The sequence below is a fragment of the Pseudopipra pipra genome, chromosome W, assembly GCF_036250125.1.
Source record: "Pseudopipra pipra isolate bDixPip1 chromosome W, bDixPip1.hap1, whole genome shotgun sequence".
Classification (NCBI taxonomy): domain Eukaryota; kingdom Metazoa; phylum Chordata; class Aves; order Passeriformes; family Pipridae; genus Pseudopipra; species Pseudopipra pipra.
The window spans coordinates 9,014,135-9,031,582 of NC_087580.1; the positions used below are offsets into that span (position 1 = coordinate 9,014,135).

General features: G+C 54.7%; 2 protein-coding genes and 1 long non-coding RNA gene across 3 annotated transcripts; all 3 read right to left on the minus strand.

The window, feature by feature from the left end:
- Positions 1–4,483: 4,483 nt before the first annotated feature.
- On the minus strand, positions 4,484–6,455 carry LOC135405113 (uncharacterized). The gene is made up of 4 exons (XR_010425745.1): positions 5,565–6,455; positions 5,067–5,211; positions 4,705–4,955; positions 4,484–4,587 (listed from the first exon to the last, which is right to left on the minus strand). It is a non-coding gene; the product is annotated as an uncharacterized LOC135405113 (long non-coding RNA).
- A 1,993-nt stretch (positions 6,456–8,448) lies between these two features.
- Positions 8,449–12,322, minus strand: LOC135404836 (ankyrin repeat domain-containing protein 26-like). Its single transcript, XM_064639569.1, has 4 exons — positions 12,115–12,322; positions 10,319–10,451; positions 8,837–9,118; positions 8,449–8,499 (listed from the first exon to the last, which is right to left on the minus strand). The coding sequence occupies exons 1-4, from the start codon at positions 12,291–12,293 to the stop codon at positions 8,449–8,451; spliced, it is 645 nt and encodes a 214-aa protein (XP_064495639.1). The 5' UTR covers positions 12,294–12,322.
- Positions 12,323–14,803: 2,481 nt separating this feature from the next.
- On the minus strand, positions 14,804–16,171 carry LOC135404837 (ankyrin repeat domain-containing protein 7-like). Its single transcript, XM_064639570.1, has 4 exons — positions 15,954–16,171; positions 15,422–15,536; positions 15,003–15,176; positions 14,804–14,914 (listed from the first exon to the last, which is right to left on the minus strand). The coding sequence occupies exons 1-4, from the start codon at positions 16,169–16,171 to the stop codon at positions 14,804–14,806; spliced, it is 618 nt and encodes a 205-aa protein (XP_064495640.1).
- Between the last annotated feature and the right edge of the window lie 1,277 nt (positions 16,172–17,448).

Sequence of the window (17,448 nt, forward strand, 5' to 3'; positions counted from 1 at the left end):
TGACATCACCGCGGTTGTTGATGGTGTCACGGTGACATCACGGTGACATCACCCAGGTGCAGATCGACACCCTGAACCCGCAGTGGAGCTCCTCGCTGGCCCTGGGGGTCACAGGGACAATGACAGGAAGGTCAGGGGGACCACCAAAAACACCCCCTGAACCCCCCCAGGAGCCCCAAACCACCCCTGGGACCCTCAAACTAACCTGACCCCCCTGGGACCCCCAACATCCACCAGGGTCCCCCAAGCACCCCCACCTCCAGCCTGGATCCTGCAGAGGAGGAGGGGTCTTCCACAACACCAGAAAGCTCAGGGGCACACCCAAAATATCCCCCAAACAACCCCCAGGACCCCCCAACCACCCCTGGGACCCCAAAACCACCGCTGGGACCCCCACCCCCCCCCCCCCCAAGATCCCTGAGCCCTCCCAAACCCCCCCACCCCCAGCCTGGATCCTGCACAGAAGGGGGGTCTTCCACAACGCCAGGAAGGTCAGGGAGCTGCCTTGCTCCCAATGCTGAAGAAACAAATCCCTTGCTGCTTAAAGATGCCAAGTCTCTGAGCAGTTCTGTTATTCCAAGGTTTTTCTGCATCAGTTCATATCCCCCCTTGGAGTCTGTTTTGCCCGTGAAGGTGATCAGGAAGTGACCTCTGCCAGCTCTTGGCTCATGAATGAATCCTTGGCTGTTTTTTTCTCTCCTCTGTCCAGTTGCAGAGGGGAGTGAGAGAGCGGCTTTAGGGGGTCCCTGGTGTCCAGGCAGGGCCAACCCACTACACCTGCTGTCTGTGCCCTGTGACTGGACCTGGTGACAGTGATGGAACAGAGCACGATGATCCTCCCTCCCTTCCCTGGGTGCTGCTGGACAGACCTGGTGTCTGAGCCCAGCGGGAACACCTGATCCCTGTCTGTGCACTTGTCCCTTGAGGGGACAAGGCATCCCTCTCGTGCCCAGTCCTTCAGCCCCTCTGCCACCCACCACCACAGCAATAATTCCTCCCGTCAGACCCCAAAGCCAAACCCCAAAGCCGCCGAGTGCCGGCAGCGCCGGGAGCCAGACCCGGCAAAGGGCTCCTGCCCCTGCGCTCTCCCGGCGGGCGGGAGAAGCTGTGCCTGGAGCCGCTCGCTTTGCGCTGGGCTCTGCTGCCTCTGCCCCTTCCCACCACCCCACCTGCTTTTGGACAAACCTATTTCTTGATCCTGAAATGCGGGGCTGGGGCAGGATGGTGTTGCCAGGTCTTCCCGGCTCCTTTTGTTTCTCAGCTCTGCCTGGCTCCGGGGCACGGCTCGGCCTTCGGCTCTGCCCGGCTCTTTTTGGCCTTTGGGTCTCCCTGGCTCCTTCCAGCCCTCAAGAGTTCACAGTGACATCGCTTTTGGGTCCTTTGATATCGGCCCAATGCTGCTCATCTGTGGCACAGCGGGGCCTCCTGGAGCCATGGGGACATTGGGACACTCCAGGGACACATGGAATCAAGGCTGCCCATTGACCCTGCAGGACCTCCTGGTGCCCTGGGGCACCTCGGACACTTCCTGGCCTCTTGATGGCAAGGAGGAGCCTGTGACAATGCAGGGCCTCAGGGACCCAAAGGCACCCTGTGACACTGGGACACCTCGTGGTTATCGGTCTCTTCCCACAGTTCTGTGCAATCACAGAGAGGCAAAACAGTGGAGCCTGAGCGTGTTGATCCAAACTAATCCCATCTCACCTGAAGATGTCCCTGCTAACAGAGGTCCTGTGTGTTCCCTCTGCTCTCTGGGCACTTGCATCCTTTGAGAGCTGCCCATCACTCTGGTAGCCAAGAGCACAGGGCGGGGGATCCCCTGGAGGGGGAGCAGAGACATCTTTCCTAGATCACCTTGCTCAGAGCCCCATCCAACCTGACCTTGAATGTTTGCAGGGATGGGGCATCCACCACCTCCCTGCAAATGTGTTCCAGTGTTTCATTCTCATCATCAAATGTTTCTTCCCTCTCTCTAGTTTGAACCTCCCCTCTTTTAGTTTAATTCCCTCACCCCCTGTCCTACTGTGACAGGTCCTACTGAACCCTTTGCCCACCTGTTTCTAAAAAGCTGCCTTGAAGTACGGGAAGGCCCCAAGGAGGTCTCCCCACAGCCTTTTCTTCTGCAGGCTGAAGAGCCCCCACTGTCTCAGCCTGTCTCCATGCAAGAGGTGCTGCAGCCCTGGGATGCCCTTGGTGGCCTCCTCTGGAAGTGCCCCAAGAGGTGCATGTCTTTGCTGTGCTGAGGAGCCCATGGAGCTGCAGGAGATGCCAGGGCTGGCAGGGGAATCCCCCCAAGCCATTGCCATTGCGGGCGGGTGCGTTGCAGACAGCCAGAGGAGCCCAGAGCTGGAGGCAGCACTGCAGGGGGGGTCTCAGCTGAGCGGAGCAGAGGGGCAGAACCCCCCTGCCCTGCTGCCCACGCTGTGGGATGAGCCCAGGACACGGGGGGTTGTGGGCTGTGAGCTCCCATTGCTGGCTCCCATCCTGCTTTTCATCCCCCACTATCCCCATGGCCTTGGATGCAGGGCTGCTCTCCATCCCTTCAGCCCCGAGCCTGGCCCTTGACATCTGGGGGCATTTGACACCCGCTGGCTCCTTTGATCCCCTTTCCCATCCCTCCCAGAGCAAAGGGAAGGACTGAGGGGCCTTGGCTGATTGTCCCTGGCCCTCCCCTACCCCGACACCAAGCTGTTCTCCTTGGGGACGGTGCTTGGACAGCCCCAGTCAGACCCTGTTTCCCGCTGTGCCCCCAAACCACCGGGTGCCCAGGGGACGTGGGAACACACATGGACACGGGAAGGCACCCGTGGATGTGGGAACACACACACCCAGACAGACACAGAGCATTTGTTTTGCTGCAGGGGTTTATTGATTCTTGCAGGGAAATTGCCAGGGCACCCAGGGGATCAGGGGGGTCCTCCAGGGATGATCATCTCCTCATGCCACTGGAGGGGCCAGGACACGGGTGTCACCACCACTTCCAGTCCTGAAAGACAGAGCCCAAAATGTCACCCATGATGTCCAATGGGACTCAAGAGGGGCCTTGTCCTGACCCCTCTCCCTGCAGGCACTGCTCACCTCAGACATCCAGGGATGCAGCCACGCGTTTCTCACGAACAAGCCCCACCACCTTCTCAACCACAGGGGGCTGGGGACAAAGCAGGGTTAGAGACACACTGGGCTGAACTGGGATGTACTGGGAGCCTGGGGCAAGCAATGGGGTCCTTGGGGAAGGTGCCTCTGGGCAGAAACGGGGTCCAGGAGCTTGTGTGGTCCTGCCCAGGAGCACTGGGGGGTCCTGGCAAAGAGGCACAGCTGGGGAGGGGCTGATCCTGGGGAATCTGGGGGGAGCCCTGTGGTGTCAGGGATTGGAATGCAACAGGGGCCCTCGGGAAGTGGGTTCCTGGGAAAATTCTGGGGGGCAGGGGTGTTCTCTGATGAGGCAGTAGGGTGCACTGGGGTATGCTGGGTCAGACTGGGATGGCCGGGAGTGTCATGGCCATGTGAGGGGAGGACCCGACTCAGGCAGAACTCCTGGTACCCACCTGAACCGTCTTCAGGATCCCAACTTCCACTAAATCCACCTGGAGAGAGACCAGGAGCCCTGGCTGGTCACTAGGATGTCCCTGGTGCCAGCGAGGGATGGGGGGCCCAAAGTGTCCCCCAGTTCCCAGACTGGATGCCCTCCAGTCCCCCCGGCCCACTCACCTCCCGCAGATCATTTTGGGTTCCTGCCAAGAGTGCCTGGGCAAGGAGAGCAAAGGGTTAAGCAGGATTGGCCCCTGTGGGGCTGGGGGAGGGACACGGGTGTCCCCAGCCCCCCCAGCCCAGGGCTGCCCCCGTCTGAAGGGGAAAATCCCTTCTGCTCCCCCTGCTCCCACTGCCCCCAGTTTCACCTCCAACTCCTGTGCCTGCAGGGCCCAGGGTGGGGATGGAGACAAGGAGAGCCAGGGGAATTCAGGGCCTGCAGGGAGGGGGGGAGGAGGTTGGGGGGGACCCAAAGATGCTGAACTGGGGGGAACTGGGGAGCCCATGGGACTGGGATTGGGGTGTTGAAGGGGCCCTGTGTGGGATACAGGGGAGGGGAAAGGAATTCAAGTGTAGGGACATGGGGACTGCAAGGGAGAGGCTTGGTGGGGACAGGAGGAGGAGGATGGAGGAGGACAAAAACGTGGGCACTGGGAGATGGTTGGGAGTGGAGAGGGAGTCAAGGAATGGACTTGGGAGGTACCAGGGCAGTGGCCTGGGTGAAAGGCAAAGGTCTGGAAAGAAAAGCTTTGGGAATGATCAGTGGGAGGATGTTTGGGGACCCTGGGTAGGACACAGAGCAGATGCTGGGGAGGAGATGCCTGAGGGGACCAAAAAGGATGGGATGGGATGGGAGGCCCAAGGGGTGGGATTTGGGAGCACCATTAAAAGAAAGAGGTGGGGGCCCTCCCAGCAATTGACAGTGGACCTCCCTTGTCAGGGATTGCTGAATGGCTTCCTGCTGTTGCATCTTTCATTTCTTATCAAAAATCACCCAAATAGTTTTCAAACAGTGCCTGCCAATGGAGCTTGAAGGCACTCGTTCCATCAAAGCCATACCTGTAATTCAGAGGCATAAATAGAGAATGTAGATTTGTCTCTTAAGGTGCTCTCTCATTTCTACTAGATGTCAATTAGTATCATGTAAAACATGATCATTAAAATTAAAACTCTTACCCTTCTATTTCCCTTTTAAAAATAATTCTGCTCTTAAAACTCTCACTTCTGTTTGATTGTTTAAAATCCAAATGAATGTGTGTACTAGTGGACACAGACAGGGCTCCCTCACAGAGAAGCCCATGAAGTATGGGCTGGATGAGCAGACAGCAGGCTGGTTGAAATCTGCTGGCTGGGGTGGTGATCAGGAGTGCAACATCCAGCTGGAGGCCAGTGATCAGCAATTCCTGGTGAACATCTTCATTGATGATCTGGATGATGGGATATAGTGCTCAAGTTTAATGGAGCTGATGAGTTTACATTCCGACTGCAAGGAACATGTTTTCACATCTGAAGCAGGGGATGGGAAACCAGAGACTCACTGTGAACACCAAATGATTTCCAGAGCCTTTCCAGAGCATTTCATTCAAATCCGGGAATTTTGGATTAAAAAATCATGGTGCTCCTCCATTACTCTGGAAAGGGACCCTGGTCTGTTGTGAGTGAGGACATTGCTGAATCTGAAAGCTGGAGAAGACAACAAGAAATGTGTGACCCTCCAGAGGATGAAAGCCCTGGATGAAGTTGTCAAGAAGTTCAGACCCAATGCCTTTCGAGTTTTACTGTTGTGTCTTAACATTTCTTGTAGTTTTTCCCTTGTTTGTCCCCTGAAATTGTTTGATGAAAAATCCCCTTGATGTCTGTATCCTTAGACCCCGCTCCCCGATTGGCCAAAGTTTGCTGCATTGAAGTATTTCCCTTTTGGTCACCCTTTCCCTAAAATGGATAAACCCTACCCCTTTTTCCCTTATCTAGTTACACTTTGCATGCTGGGGTCCCATCTGGGGTGCCAAGAAGAGCTGTGCTTTGGTACCAATTACCTCTGCAGCTGCTCGTATGCCTTCATAGGCTGCTAAGATTTCCTTCTCCTCAGGGGTGGAATTGGCCTCAGAACCTCTGTAGCTTCGGCTCCAGAAACCCAGTGGTCGCCCTCACGTCTCACCAGGCACCTTTGGCCAGAGGCTCCAGGAGGGACCTTTATCTCCAGCTGCAGAGTAGAGCACATTCTTTACCTCTGGTCCTGTCCTGACTGCTCCAAGAGCCACGGCATGTGCAATCTCTTGCTTGATCTGCCTGAAAGCTTGTTGTTGTTCAGGACCCCCTTGGAAATTGTTCTTTTCACAGGTCACAAAGTAAAGAGGGCTCACCATCTGGCTGTACTCTGGGATGTGCATCCTCCAGAAGCCAATGGCTCCCAGAAAAGCTTGGGTTTCTTTCTTGTTTGTGGGTGGAGCCATTGCTACAATCTTGTTGAGGACGTCTGTTGGTATCTGGTGTCGTCCATTTGCCATTTCAGCCCTAGGAACTGGATCTCTTGGGCAGGGCCCTTGACCTTACTCTTCTTGATGGCAAAACCGGCCTCGAGGAGAATCTGGATGATCTTCTGTCCTTTCTCGAAAACTTCTTCTGCTGTGTCCCCCCACACAATGATGTCATGGATGTACTGGATGGATGGATGGGGGTCACAGCATCTCGGTTCCTCCGATACTGTTGCCTGTGTACAGTTGTCGTGGCCGTTGGCACTTCTTGTCCCCAAAGCTCCAGCGATTCCTTTCGTACAACAAGAGGACCAATGCAGCACCACCTCTCCAATTTTAAGTAGCATTTTCGCTGCCTTCACCACTAGGATCATTGTCGCTGAACAATGTAGGGATGGGTTAGAGCTGATCTTGGAGTCTTTGCTACCAAACCTTGAAGGCCACCATTAAGGAAACTGGTTACTAGGCTGTGGATGTCGAAATTAAGGAAAGGAAGCAATTTGTTCCATCCATCTGAACGGTCCCTTAGAGGATGTCCTGGGACAGGCACAAAACCAGCAAGAACCAGGAAAAAAATTAGTAAAAAGGCCATTGTTATTATTTTTCTTTCGCCTTGTTCCTAAACAAAGCTATGTTTAGATAAACAAAATCCTTCTTGGCAGCTCTCCCAGGAGTGTCCCAAAACAATGGTGGATGTTGACAAAACAAACCTGCTCTTGGCAGCTTTCCCAGACAACGTTCCCACAACAAAACCAAAGGAACCAAAACAATCCCACTTCTGACACCAAAACCATCTGTAGCTGGTTGGAGTTGGCTTCCTGCCAAACCCCACAGACTACAGAAGATTACTACGTGTAAATTTAGGGTAGAACTTAGGTGGGAGGTTCCTGTGCCACAGAGCTCTTTCCCACAGTTTCTCTTGGAAAAGAATGGAGTTCCACAGCTCATTGCTTCCATTTCAATCTTTTTGGCCTTTGACCACTCTGGAAAATCTGTACCAACCTGATGAGCAGAAGTCTTGGGCTTTACCACAGGTGTCTGGGTGGTGTTCTGAGAGCCAGACTTCTGCTCAGTCCCAAACTGATGCCAAGATGTCCCAGGCCAGGTGAATCCAGAAGTGGACTTGCAGCCAGAACTCCGCTGACAGCGCTGCTTGGGACTGCAGATCTGCTTCTGTGGTGCTCCAAAAAGAGCTTGGTGTTGGCCACTGCAAGTCTCTCAGTAGCTCTGAAACATTCACAAGCACACACAGAGTCATCTTTGGCAGGAAGGCTTTTGCAAAGTTCCCCTCCACAGCCTTGGCTACTACTCGACTTCTAAAAGCCAAGGGCATGAAGAGCGTCCAAAACCAGCACATCCTTTGATCTGAGCTTGTTCACAGGGCCTGTTTCTAAGAAATCACACCAAGTGCAAGGAGCAGCCAGTGTCACCTCCAGAAGAACTCTGGCCTACCCTGGCCTTCTCAAGGAAAGCTCAACCCTCAGACCCGCTGCCAAAACAGAAGCCAAGAAAGAGCCGCCTTATTTTGGATTCACAGAATCCAACTCTCTTCTCCCAGAGGCCTCTCCTTATTCAAACAGGAAAGGGCACAAGATTCATCTTCTCTATCACCCACGGGATGAGGAGAGTAGAGACTGGCAAAAAGACTGCCTGCTAAAACAACCTCAACTTGAAAAGACACCAATAATGCCAGAGTGGTGCTGCTGTGGGGTTACTGCTGGAACTCTAAAGAGAAAGGAAGACAGGTCTGAGGAAGGGAAGGCTCTGAAGGAACTTTCCCCACAAAGATGCCACATTCTGCTTTCACACCTGACGCTGGCCAGATGTAGAAAAGGGATTTCCAAGGAAAATGCAGGAGGAAAGAGGAGTCTGTTCTTACCAGTCCAAAAAAGCAGGGACTTACCTTTCCAGTTTCTTGGCGAGGCTTTTTCTGGTTTTGGCTTCCACCAGATACAGCTCTTTGTACTTGTCCACTTCTGCCTGGGTGGATTCCTTTTGAAAAGGTCTTTCTGCTTGGTTGCTTTTTGTCCTTCCCAGTGCACGTTCCAGATCTCTAATTCTGTCTTCTAACTGTTTTTTCAGTGAGTCCACATGACTGGCTCTGATTTCTTCTAAGGTGTCCTGGTGGGCTGCCTGTGCCTGAAGGAGACAGTGCACCTTCAACCACCACAAGAAAAAGAGAGCTCTGCCCAGCACAAAATTGCACACACCCAGTTCCAAGGGCCCAGCCTTACTCAGAGAGGCGGCTCTGCCTCCTCACTCCCAGCAGCAACCAAGGCAGAACCCAGGAGCTGCCAGGGCAAACAATTCTTTGCAGTGGGAAAGAAGCCCAAATGAGCACTCTGCTTCAAAGTTACTAATGAAGAGACACTGGGTCTGTAGGACAGGGCATGTCCAAAAGGATTCTTCAAAGACAAGAAGAGCTTCCACATCCACCTCCAGCCCCTCACCCACACCACTGGAATTTCAGTGACTCCTTTTCTGAGCACCTTCCCCCCTACAAGGACAAAGCAGCACCTGTAGGTCTGGCCATGACAGCTGCAAGTTGCCAAACCCATTCAAGGATGAGCAGTGAGAAGCAGAGCAGTGCACAGAGATCCCCCCAAGCACTGCAAAGTGGGAATCTGCCTTGGGCAGCCTTTGGATTCAGGGACCTGCCGGCACATTCCACACCCATGACAGCACTCCTGCCCAACCAGATTGCCTTCTGCCACTGCCTTCAGCAAAGACAGAAGCTAACCCACAGAATACAGGAGAAAAGAAAAAGACCAAACACCATGGCCACAAGAGAAGTTTACGTAGCACCTGTGGACACTGGGGAGAAAGTCACTTACTTGCAAAAACTCATTGACTTCCTGGAGTTTTTGTCTTATTTCCTGGTCTGCTTGTTCTTCCACCTCTCTTTTACACTGTTCGAGTTGGCTGCGATCCACCACGTTGGTCTCCAAATGATGGTGGAGTTTTGCCAGCTCTTCTTGCAGCTGGCATTTGTCCATGGCCAGGTTCTCACACTCCCCACGCAGGGCAGACAGCTCTTCTTGCAAAGCCTGATTTTTGGCCTCCAGCTGCGTGCACTGTTCACGTTCCCTGTCCAACTGCTGGGAAAGTTCAGCAACCTGCAGACAGAAAGAACAAAAAAGGAACTCAGCGTGGTGTAAAGGCAGTGAATTCTGGGAAAACCTCAAAAGGGGGTGCCCAGGGAGACTTTATTCATCATCTGCTGGCTCAGGACTAGACACAAAGTGCAACCAGGCTTTTCTTTTCCAGTAAGAACAGCTTTCCCATCATTTGTCATGGGATTCCTCAGCTTCCCAGCCTTTTGGAGTTCCTCATGCAAAAATGCTCCAGGGTTCTGGACTCCAAAGGAATGACTGCAAAGGCAGGAAGCCATTCTACAGGGATGCCTTCAAACCCAAGCGTGGCTCTGACAGACGCCGCTTTAGCAACGGATCCGAGTGAGGAGCAGAGAAGGGATGAGAGGTTCTGTGCCACTGCTGCACAGGCAGAGCAGCCTCAAAAGCACTGCTGGGAACAGTCCTTCTGGCTCCCCGCCACAGGATGGGCTGAAACAGCTCCCCGTGAGCAAGAAGGGACAGATTTTCCCCTGGGAGGCCCCTGTCCTCCTTGGGCCTTGGGCAGCAACAACACTGTGGAGAAAAGCAAAACCTCAAGTGCCTCCTGCTCAGCTCGTGCCTGAGACAGGGCTCAGGGGCTGATGGTGCCCTGCCAGTGACAGTGCTGTTCCTCCCCTCTCTGCCAGGGCAGCAATTCATCTGGCACACCCAGAGGACGCTGTCACAGCCTCCCTCCAGCTGCAGCCAGGCCTGAGCTGGGCCCCACTGCTCTCAGGACATGCACGTGATGTCCTGCCAGGACGGCAGACCTGCCCATCCCTCAGGCCCAGCAGGGGATCTGCACTCTTGGCTGACCCCGCTCACTCTCAGGGGACCTGTTCTGCTCTTCTTGCTCAGGGCCTGTGGGACGGCTCCCTGGCCCTCAGCTCACGCACCCTGCCAGGCTGGCTGCCACTCCTGGCTTGCCCCTCCTCTGCAGGACAGCCTGGCCTCCATCAGCCCTTACACCTACTGCTTTGCCCTCAACATTTGCATCTTTCCCCAGAAGGAGAACTACCCCGGATTAGTTCGAGTCATCTCCCACTGGAACAGCAGGAGGAGCATTAAGAAAAGCCCATCACATCCAAAATGCAGCCAAGGGAATAAAAACATCCACATGACAAGAAATAGAGGGAAAGCATCCCCCAGCTTTCAAAAGAAGGAACACCACAACCAAAGAGCCCCACCCAGAGCACAGCTCACCTCTCTTTGGAATCTATCAACTTCCTTGACCTTTTCAGAATATCTCTTCTTCATTTCTTCCAGCTGGGACTGACTTCCTTTCTCTTCATTAACCCGGAGTTTCCTGCTCTCTATCCTCAGAAGCTTTTCCAGCCTGCACAGCAAATTAGTCAAGAAACCCATGAAACACAGGAAGAACCAGCCTTTCCCCCACGGTCTCACAGAAACAGCACAGACAGCATCCAAGCCTAGAATGGCTTGGCTTGGCAGGGACCTTAAAGATCATCCAGTTCCAAGCCTCCTGCTCTGGGCAGGGACACCTTCCACCAGACCAGCTTGTTCACAACCCCATCCAACCTGGCCTTGAACACTTCCAGCCATGGGGCATCCACAGCTTCTCTGGGCAACCGGTTGCAGTTCCTCACCAGCCTCACAGCAACCAATTTCTTCCCAGGATCAAATCTAAACCTACTCTCTTTCCATTTGAAGCCATTCCCCCTTGTCCTCTCACTACCTGCTCTTTTAAATGCACTCTCTTCATCCTTCTTGTGGGCTCCCTTCTCACCCCAAAAGGCCACAATTAGGTCACCCCAAAGCCTTCTCTTTTCCAGGCTGAAGGGTTGCAATTGTCCCAGCCTTTTCTCCTAGCAGAGGTGCTCCATCTTTCCAAGCACCTTGGTGGCCTCCTCTGGGCTCAGTCCAACAGCTGGAGGTCCTTGCTGTGCTGAGGAGCCCAGAGCTGGATGCAGCACTCCAGCTGGGCTCTCCCAAGGGCAGAGCAGAGAGGCAGAATGCCCTCCCTCCACCCGCTGGCCACGCTGCCTTGGACGCAGCCCAGGACACAATTGGCTTTCTGGGCTGCGAGCGCACATCGCCGGCTCATGTCCGGCCTCTCCTCCAGCCCAAGGGCTTCTCGGCAGGGCTGCTCTGCCCCTCTTCATCCCCCAGCCTGCACTGATACAGGGGCTGCCCTGAGCCACGGCCAGCAGCTTGCACTGGCTCTTGGTAAACCATCAGCAGATTGCCATGGGCCCACTTCTCCAGCTGGTCCAGGGCCCTCTGGATGGCATCAGCTGTGTCAAACACACCCCTCAGCTTGGTGTCAGCTGCAAATTTGCTGAGGGCGCACTCCAGCCCTTCCTCTGGATCATTAGTGAAGACATTAAAGAACACTGGGCCCAGTCCAGACCCCTGAGGGACACCACTCGGCACTGATGGCCCTCAGCACTCTGAGCCATTGATCACCACCTCTGCATGGCACTGTTCACCCAATTTCTTATCCATCTAACAGTCCACACATCCAATCCATCTCTCTCCACTTTGGAGAGAAGGATGTTTTGTCAAAGGCTTCCCAGAATGACAGGGAGATGACATGGGTAGCCCTTGTCCACTGAGGCAGTCACTCCATCTTAGAAGGCCACCAGGTCGGTCAAGCAGCACTTGCCCTTGGCGAAGCTGTGCTGGTGCTTCCAATCACCTCCCTGTCATCCACGTGCCTTGACAGAGCTTCTAGAAGGATCTTTTCCATCACCTCCCCAGGCACAGAGGGCAGGCTGACAGGTTGGCAGTTCCCAGGGCCCTCCTTTCTACCCCTTTCAAAGATGGGCACAGTGGGGTTCCCTTTTTCCCCTCACCTGGGACTTCCCCTGACTGCCACGACTTTTCAAACATCAAGGAGAGTGTCTTGGCAACTCCATCAGACCCTGGTGGCCAATGGAGGGCAATAATGCTGGCCAGATGGAGAAGATGGATTCCCAAGGAAAATGCAGGAAGAAAAAGGAGTCTCTTATTACCTCTCCAAACAAGCATGGACTTACCTTTCCAGTTTCTTGGCAAGGCATCTTCTGGTTTTCACTTCCTCCACATACAGCTCTTTGTACATTTCCATCCCTCCCTGAGTTGCTTCTTTACGAGAAGCACTCTCTTGTTGGGTGTTTTTGACCCTCTCCAATTCACTTTCCAGATCTCTAATCCCTTCTTCCAACTGGATTCTCATGGATTCACAATGAATGTGTCCAGTTTGTCCTAGTGGAGCCTGGTGGGCTGCCTGTGCCTGAAGGAGACAGTGCACCTTCAACCACCACAAGAAAAAGAGAGCTCTGCCCAGCACAAAATTGCACACACCCACTTTCAAGGGCCCAGCCTTACTCAGAGAGGCGGCTCTGCCTCCTCACTCCCAGCAGCAATCAAGGCACAACCCAGGAGCTACCAGGGCAAACAATTCTTTGCAGTGGGAAAGAAGCCCAAATGAGCACTCTGCTTCAAAGCTACTAATGAAGAGCCTGTGGACACTGGGGAGAAATTCACTTACCTGCAAAACGGGGCTGACCTCTTGTAGCTTTGGACTTCTTTCCTGGTCAGCTCCTTCTGCCACCTCTCCTGTACACTGTTCTCTTTGGCTGCCATCCAGCACCAAAGCCTCCAGATGATGGTGGAGTTTTGTCACCTCTTCTTGCAGCTGAGATTTGCTCTTCTCCAGTTGTTCACACTTCCCAAGCAGAGTGGACAGCTCTTCTTGCAAAGCCTGGTTTGGGGCCTCGAGCTGCATGCCTGTTCCAGGCTCCATGTCCAGCTGCTGGGAAAGTTCACCACCCTGGACACAGAAAAAAAAAAGAAAAGGAAACTCAGCGTGATCTAAAGGCAGTGAATTCTGGGAAAACCTCTCAAGGGGGTGGCCATGGCAACTGTATTTATCATCTACTGGAAACGAGCCTAGGAAACACCTGAAAGATTCCCCCACAGAAAGAAGAAACTTTACACCTACTTAAGAATTTGGGAGACACTTCTGGCAGCAATACTTCTGGGTCCCTTGGAGCTCATGATGAAACTCCTCATTTAGAATCTAAGAATTCCTCCAGTGTCCAGCACACCAAATACCCTCAGGGCTTTTGTAGCAGCTGGGGAAAGGACCAGGCTGCTTTCTGAGCAGCCTCTGCTGAGGAGAAGGCAGAAACTGAGTTCCCCAGGCCCTCCAGGAAAACTTCATCTGACAATTGCCCCACAGAAATAGGCAACTAGGCTCAAGAGTCACAAAAGGGAAAATTTAGGACCAGCTTACTGAGGCAGAGGCTTGCAGGGCTCTCGGAAGGGCTTCAACGCTCTCGCTTGGCTGCTGGACAGTGGCTTCCAATCTGCTGTTCTCACTTGCAAAGCTTAAGAAGAAATACAGCTCTTATTACCAGAAAATCCAATGCCAGACAAACTGTGCTAAGGAACAGAAGCCACAGCAGAAGTGTCCTTCAAAATCCCACTGACTCTCCCCCTGTTTCCACCCAATCCCCCAAAGCCACAGACCCCTCGCTTCACTGGGTTACTCTCTTACTGTTGCGCGTCTTCTTCCAGGAGGTCCTGCAGTTCCTGGGAGGAAGTTATTGCCTCTCCTTTCTTGGCATCCAAGGCACTCTTCAAGTCAGGAACACAATGCTCAGACTGAAGATGCTTTCCTTCCTCCTCCTGCAGCTGTAAAACCACGGGAAGAATCCACAGTTGTCAGGGGAGCTTTTCCAGAGAGGAGCCAGCTGCTGCTGAAGAACTCAGGTGCTGCATGTCTGTGTGCATCCCCTCTGCCCAAAGAACTGCAATCCATTCAAGTCCCTTCAAAGCTTCACTTCTACTCCCCAATGAACACACTGAACACTGGTTTGTCCGTTTTCATGATGGAGAGGAAGCAACAGGCACCCCCAGGTTTCTCCCTGTGGGGACAGGCTTTCCATACCTCCGTGTCAGCCCTGTCCAGCTCCTCCTGCAAGCGCAGATTATCTTCCTCCAGGTGAGCCTCGTGGCTTCCAGGAACCACAAGAGCACTCCTAAAGCATGCAAAATTTCATCAGAAACATGTCTGATCCTGCACCATTTTTCCCCTGTTTGCTCCCAAAACAGCTCTTCCCCCCTTTCCTACAAGCTCCGGGAAAGCAAAGCCAAGTCCATGGAAGCACTGGAGAATTTCTCTTCCAAGGGGCCTCCCTAAAGCAGCCTCAACTACCAGCTCAGGCCGTGCTGTTCAGGGCTCCTTGCACTGCTCTTCAAAGTCCCCCCGATGCGGCTGCACAAACTCCCAGGGCAAGCCCTTTGACCCCCTGACCATCTCCATGGCAGGAAGTTTTCTCCTTCTGTGCTCGGAGCCCCTCGTGTCCCCTGGGACAGTGTTGCTTCTCTTTCCCCCAACGCTTCCCTTCAGAGCACTGAACGCCCCAACTCTGCCGTGCCTCAAACCCCCCTGGCCTGCAGAGCAGCCACGCTGCTGAGCTACTGGCAAGTTTCCCCGGGGCTCTGGCTCTGGGTGGGGGGAGGGCACCACAGACAAGGCTTTCTTGCAGACCTCAGCGGGCAAAGGACGAGAGCCCCTGAGGTACGAGAGCAGCCAAGGGCAGACCTGCATTTACCAGTCCCACGGGGAACTGCTTCCACGGGGCTGCTCCTTCTTTTTCCCAGCTCATTGCCACGCCCCTCGTCTGGGTCCCACTTGCAGACTACCCAGAACACCCGGGGGCTGTTTTGACAAAGCCCTCACCTTTCCCCCTGGGCTTGAGCAGGCCTGTCAGCTGCTTTGTTCACAAGGCACTCCAGAATCTCCTCGTGCTGTTGCAAGGCTGCAAGTTTCAAGGGGGTAAATCCCCACTAAAAGGAGAAAGAATCCCCATTAGAAAGACACAGACAAGCTCTGCAGCTGTTGGAAAGAGCAGCTTTAGCCACGTGCCAAGGTTACCTGGTTCTGAGCATCACTGTTGGCATGATGCTCCAGTAACAGCCCTGCTACAGCTGTGTTTTTAGAGAGGACAGCCAGGTGAAGGGCAGTGTTGCCGTCAGCGTCTGCCAGATTGGGGTCGGCACCGTGTTCCAGCAGAACAGCAACACATTCTTCCTGCTCCCGCTGGACTGCCTGGCAACAACACACCAAAAGGGAAAGACTTCCAACTTTTCCATCCCCCTCTCTCACAACTCCCTCAGCCCCTGAGTGCTGCCATAGAAGACCATCTTCAAAGATCAGCTAACAGAGGCTGTGCCCTGCCCATTGCAATAGGTGTGTTTTTATGGCCCTGCCCTGCAAGGAATCCTGCCAGACACCTCCCCTTTAACACCCCAGCACTGAGCCCCACCTCCAAGCTCAGAAGGCATTCCACACACCTTCATCAGGGCTGTTCTCTTGAAGTTGTCAGCGAGGTTGGGCTGGCTGTTCTTTCTTAGCAGATATCTGACGACATCTGCATGGCCATTGGCTGAAGCCAGATGTAGAGGTGTCCTAAAAATTAAACAGACACTCTTAACCCAGACAGACAAAGGACGAGCCCAAGCTGTGTCTCTACCCAGCACCCTGGGGACTCTGCCCGGACTCTGCTCCTCCTGCTGCTCCTGCTGCTGCTGCTGCAACCCTGCCCTGATGAGCCAGAGGGCAGAAGAGAACAGGTGAGGGCTGAGCAGCTGCAGAACAGCCCTGCAGAGAGACCACGGCCAAGGGGCAGGTGGGCAACTCGCGTTTGCAACAGCGCTGGAGCCCGGCCGGCAGCTCCGAGCAGTGAAAAGCTCAAGAGTTCCCTGTCCCAGCTGACAGGGCAAATGTCACTTTTCAAGCCTTGTCCCTAAGAGAGGGCTGCCGAGGACTACTGCAGCTTGGGTCAGGAGCAGCCAAGGTGTGCCATCAGCGTGGCCCAGAACTCACCGCATCTCCTGGTCTGGCCTGTCGATGCCGACTACCTTGACGTACCAGCGCCAGCGCCTCAGCCAGCCCAGGTCACCGCGGGCGGCCGCGCGGTGCAGCCTGCCCAGCCCCTGCTCCCGGAGCTGGGAGGCGCTGCTGGAGCTGGTGGCAGCCCAGGGCTGCCCACTGGGGCTGCTGGAGGGCGACTGCCGTCGCTCCTTGCTCAGAAGCCACGGCATGGCCCTGCTTGGAGCTCCCAGCAGCAGGAAGGGCAAGAAGGCCCCGGCGGGCTGCCGGGAGCCAAGTGGGGATGAGGAATGGGACGGGGCGAGGTTTAGGGGGAGGGTGACAAAGGGGACGAGAATAAGGACGGGCACAGGGTATGAAGCACAAGGCAGACGAGGTCGCCCTGCGCAGTGGTCGTGGCCTGCAGCTGCCAAGACGGCGATGCAGGCGCGCAATGCTCCCCGAGCGGGATGTGCTGCTGCTCCCCGAGAGGCTACAGCAGCTCTGGGCGCCGGCTGCGGGCACCAACAAAGCCGTGCCCGACTGGCGCCTGTGGCGTCACAATGGCTGGTGGAAGGCTCAGCACGTCAGCGTGGGGTGTGACAGAGGCCACGGGGCAGGGTGGGGCCGGGCGGGACAGGGCAGGGCGGGGCAGGTGTGAGGGCGGCCCTGCTGGGCCTTGTGGGAAGGAGGCGGCCTGGGCCTTGTGAGGGCGGCCGGCGGGAGTGGGCACTGCCCCGCCTCAGGGCGCCCCGGGGCAGGGCCCGGGACGCTCCCACCGGGCCGGAGGCTGCGGTAGGCGCTGGAGCAGCTCCCGCATCACCCGCTCTGGCTTTTTGCTTCAGCCTGGAGCCGGGCTGCCTCTGGACACACTGCCATCAAATGAGGCTCAGGACGAAGTGGGGCCACCACAGCTCTCAAGAAATGCCCACCCAGTGCTCCAAGCCCGCCAGGCCAGAGTTCCAGGAAAATTCCTCAACTCCTTTGTCTTGTCCCTCTTGAAGAGCAGACACCTCACCCCCCTTCCCCTCACAACTGCTCTCTCCTGCTGCTTTGCCAGATGCCAACAGTGAATTTCTGCTCTGCTGCTCCACCAGGCAACAGGCAGCACACAGCAGGGCAGGAAGAAACTTTCAAACACATCTTGTCCCACTTTGTCCCAATGACAACACCAAGTGAAGGCCCAGAGGTTCTGCACCAGCTTTCTCAGGGGAGGGACACTACAATGCACTGCAAGCAGGTTGAAGAAATTTCCCTTTTTCTTTGTGGATGTATCAGGGTTGTGTTAGATGTTGATACTTTTGGTCTGTCTTTGGCCCAGCCACCTGGGACAGTCTCTCCTTTTCCTGCCCAGTTAGGAGAAAACAAGCACTGAGAAACGGGAACTTGGACCTTGAAGGAGGCGTTTTGTACAAACTACAATTAATTGGTGTCTTCTTATTGGCTGATGGCCTTCCAAGGGCATTTGAAGAAGAAAGTGAAGAGGAGGGTGATAAAGTACGCCCCCAGA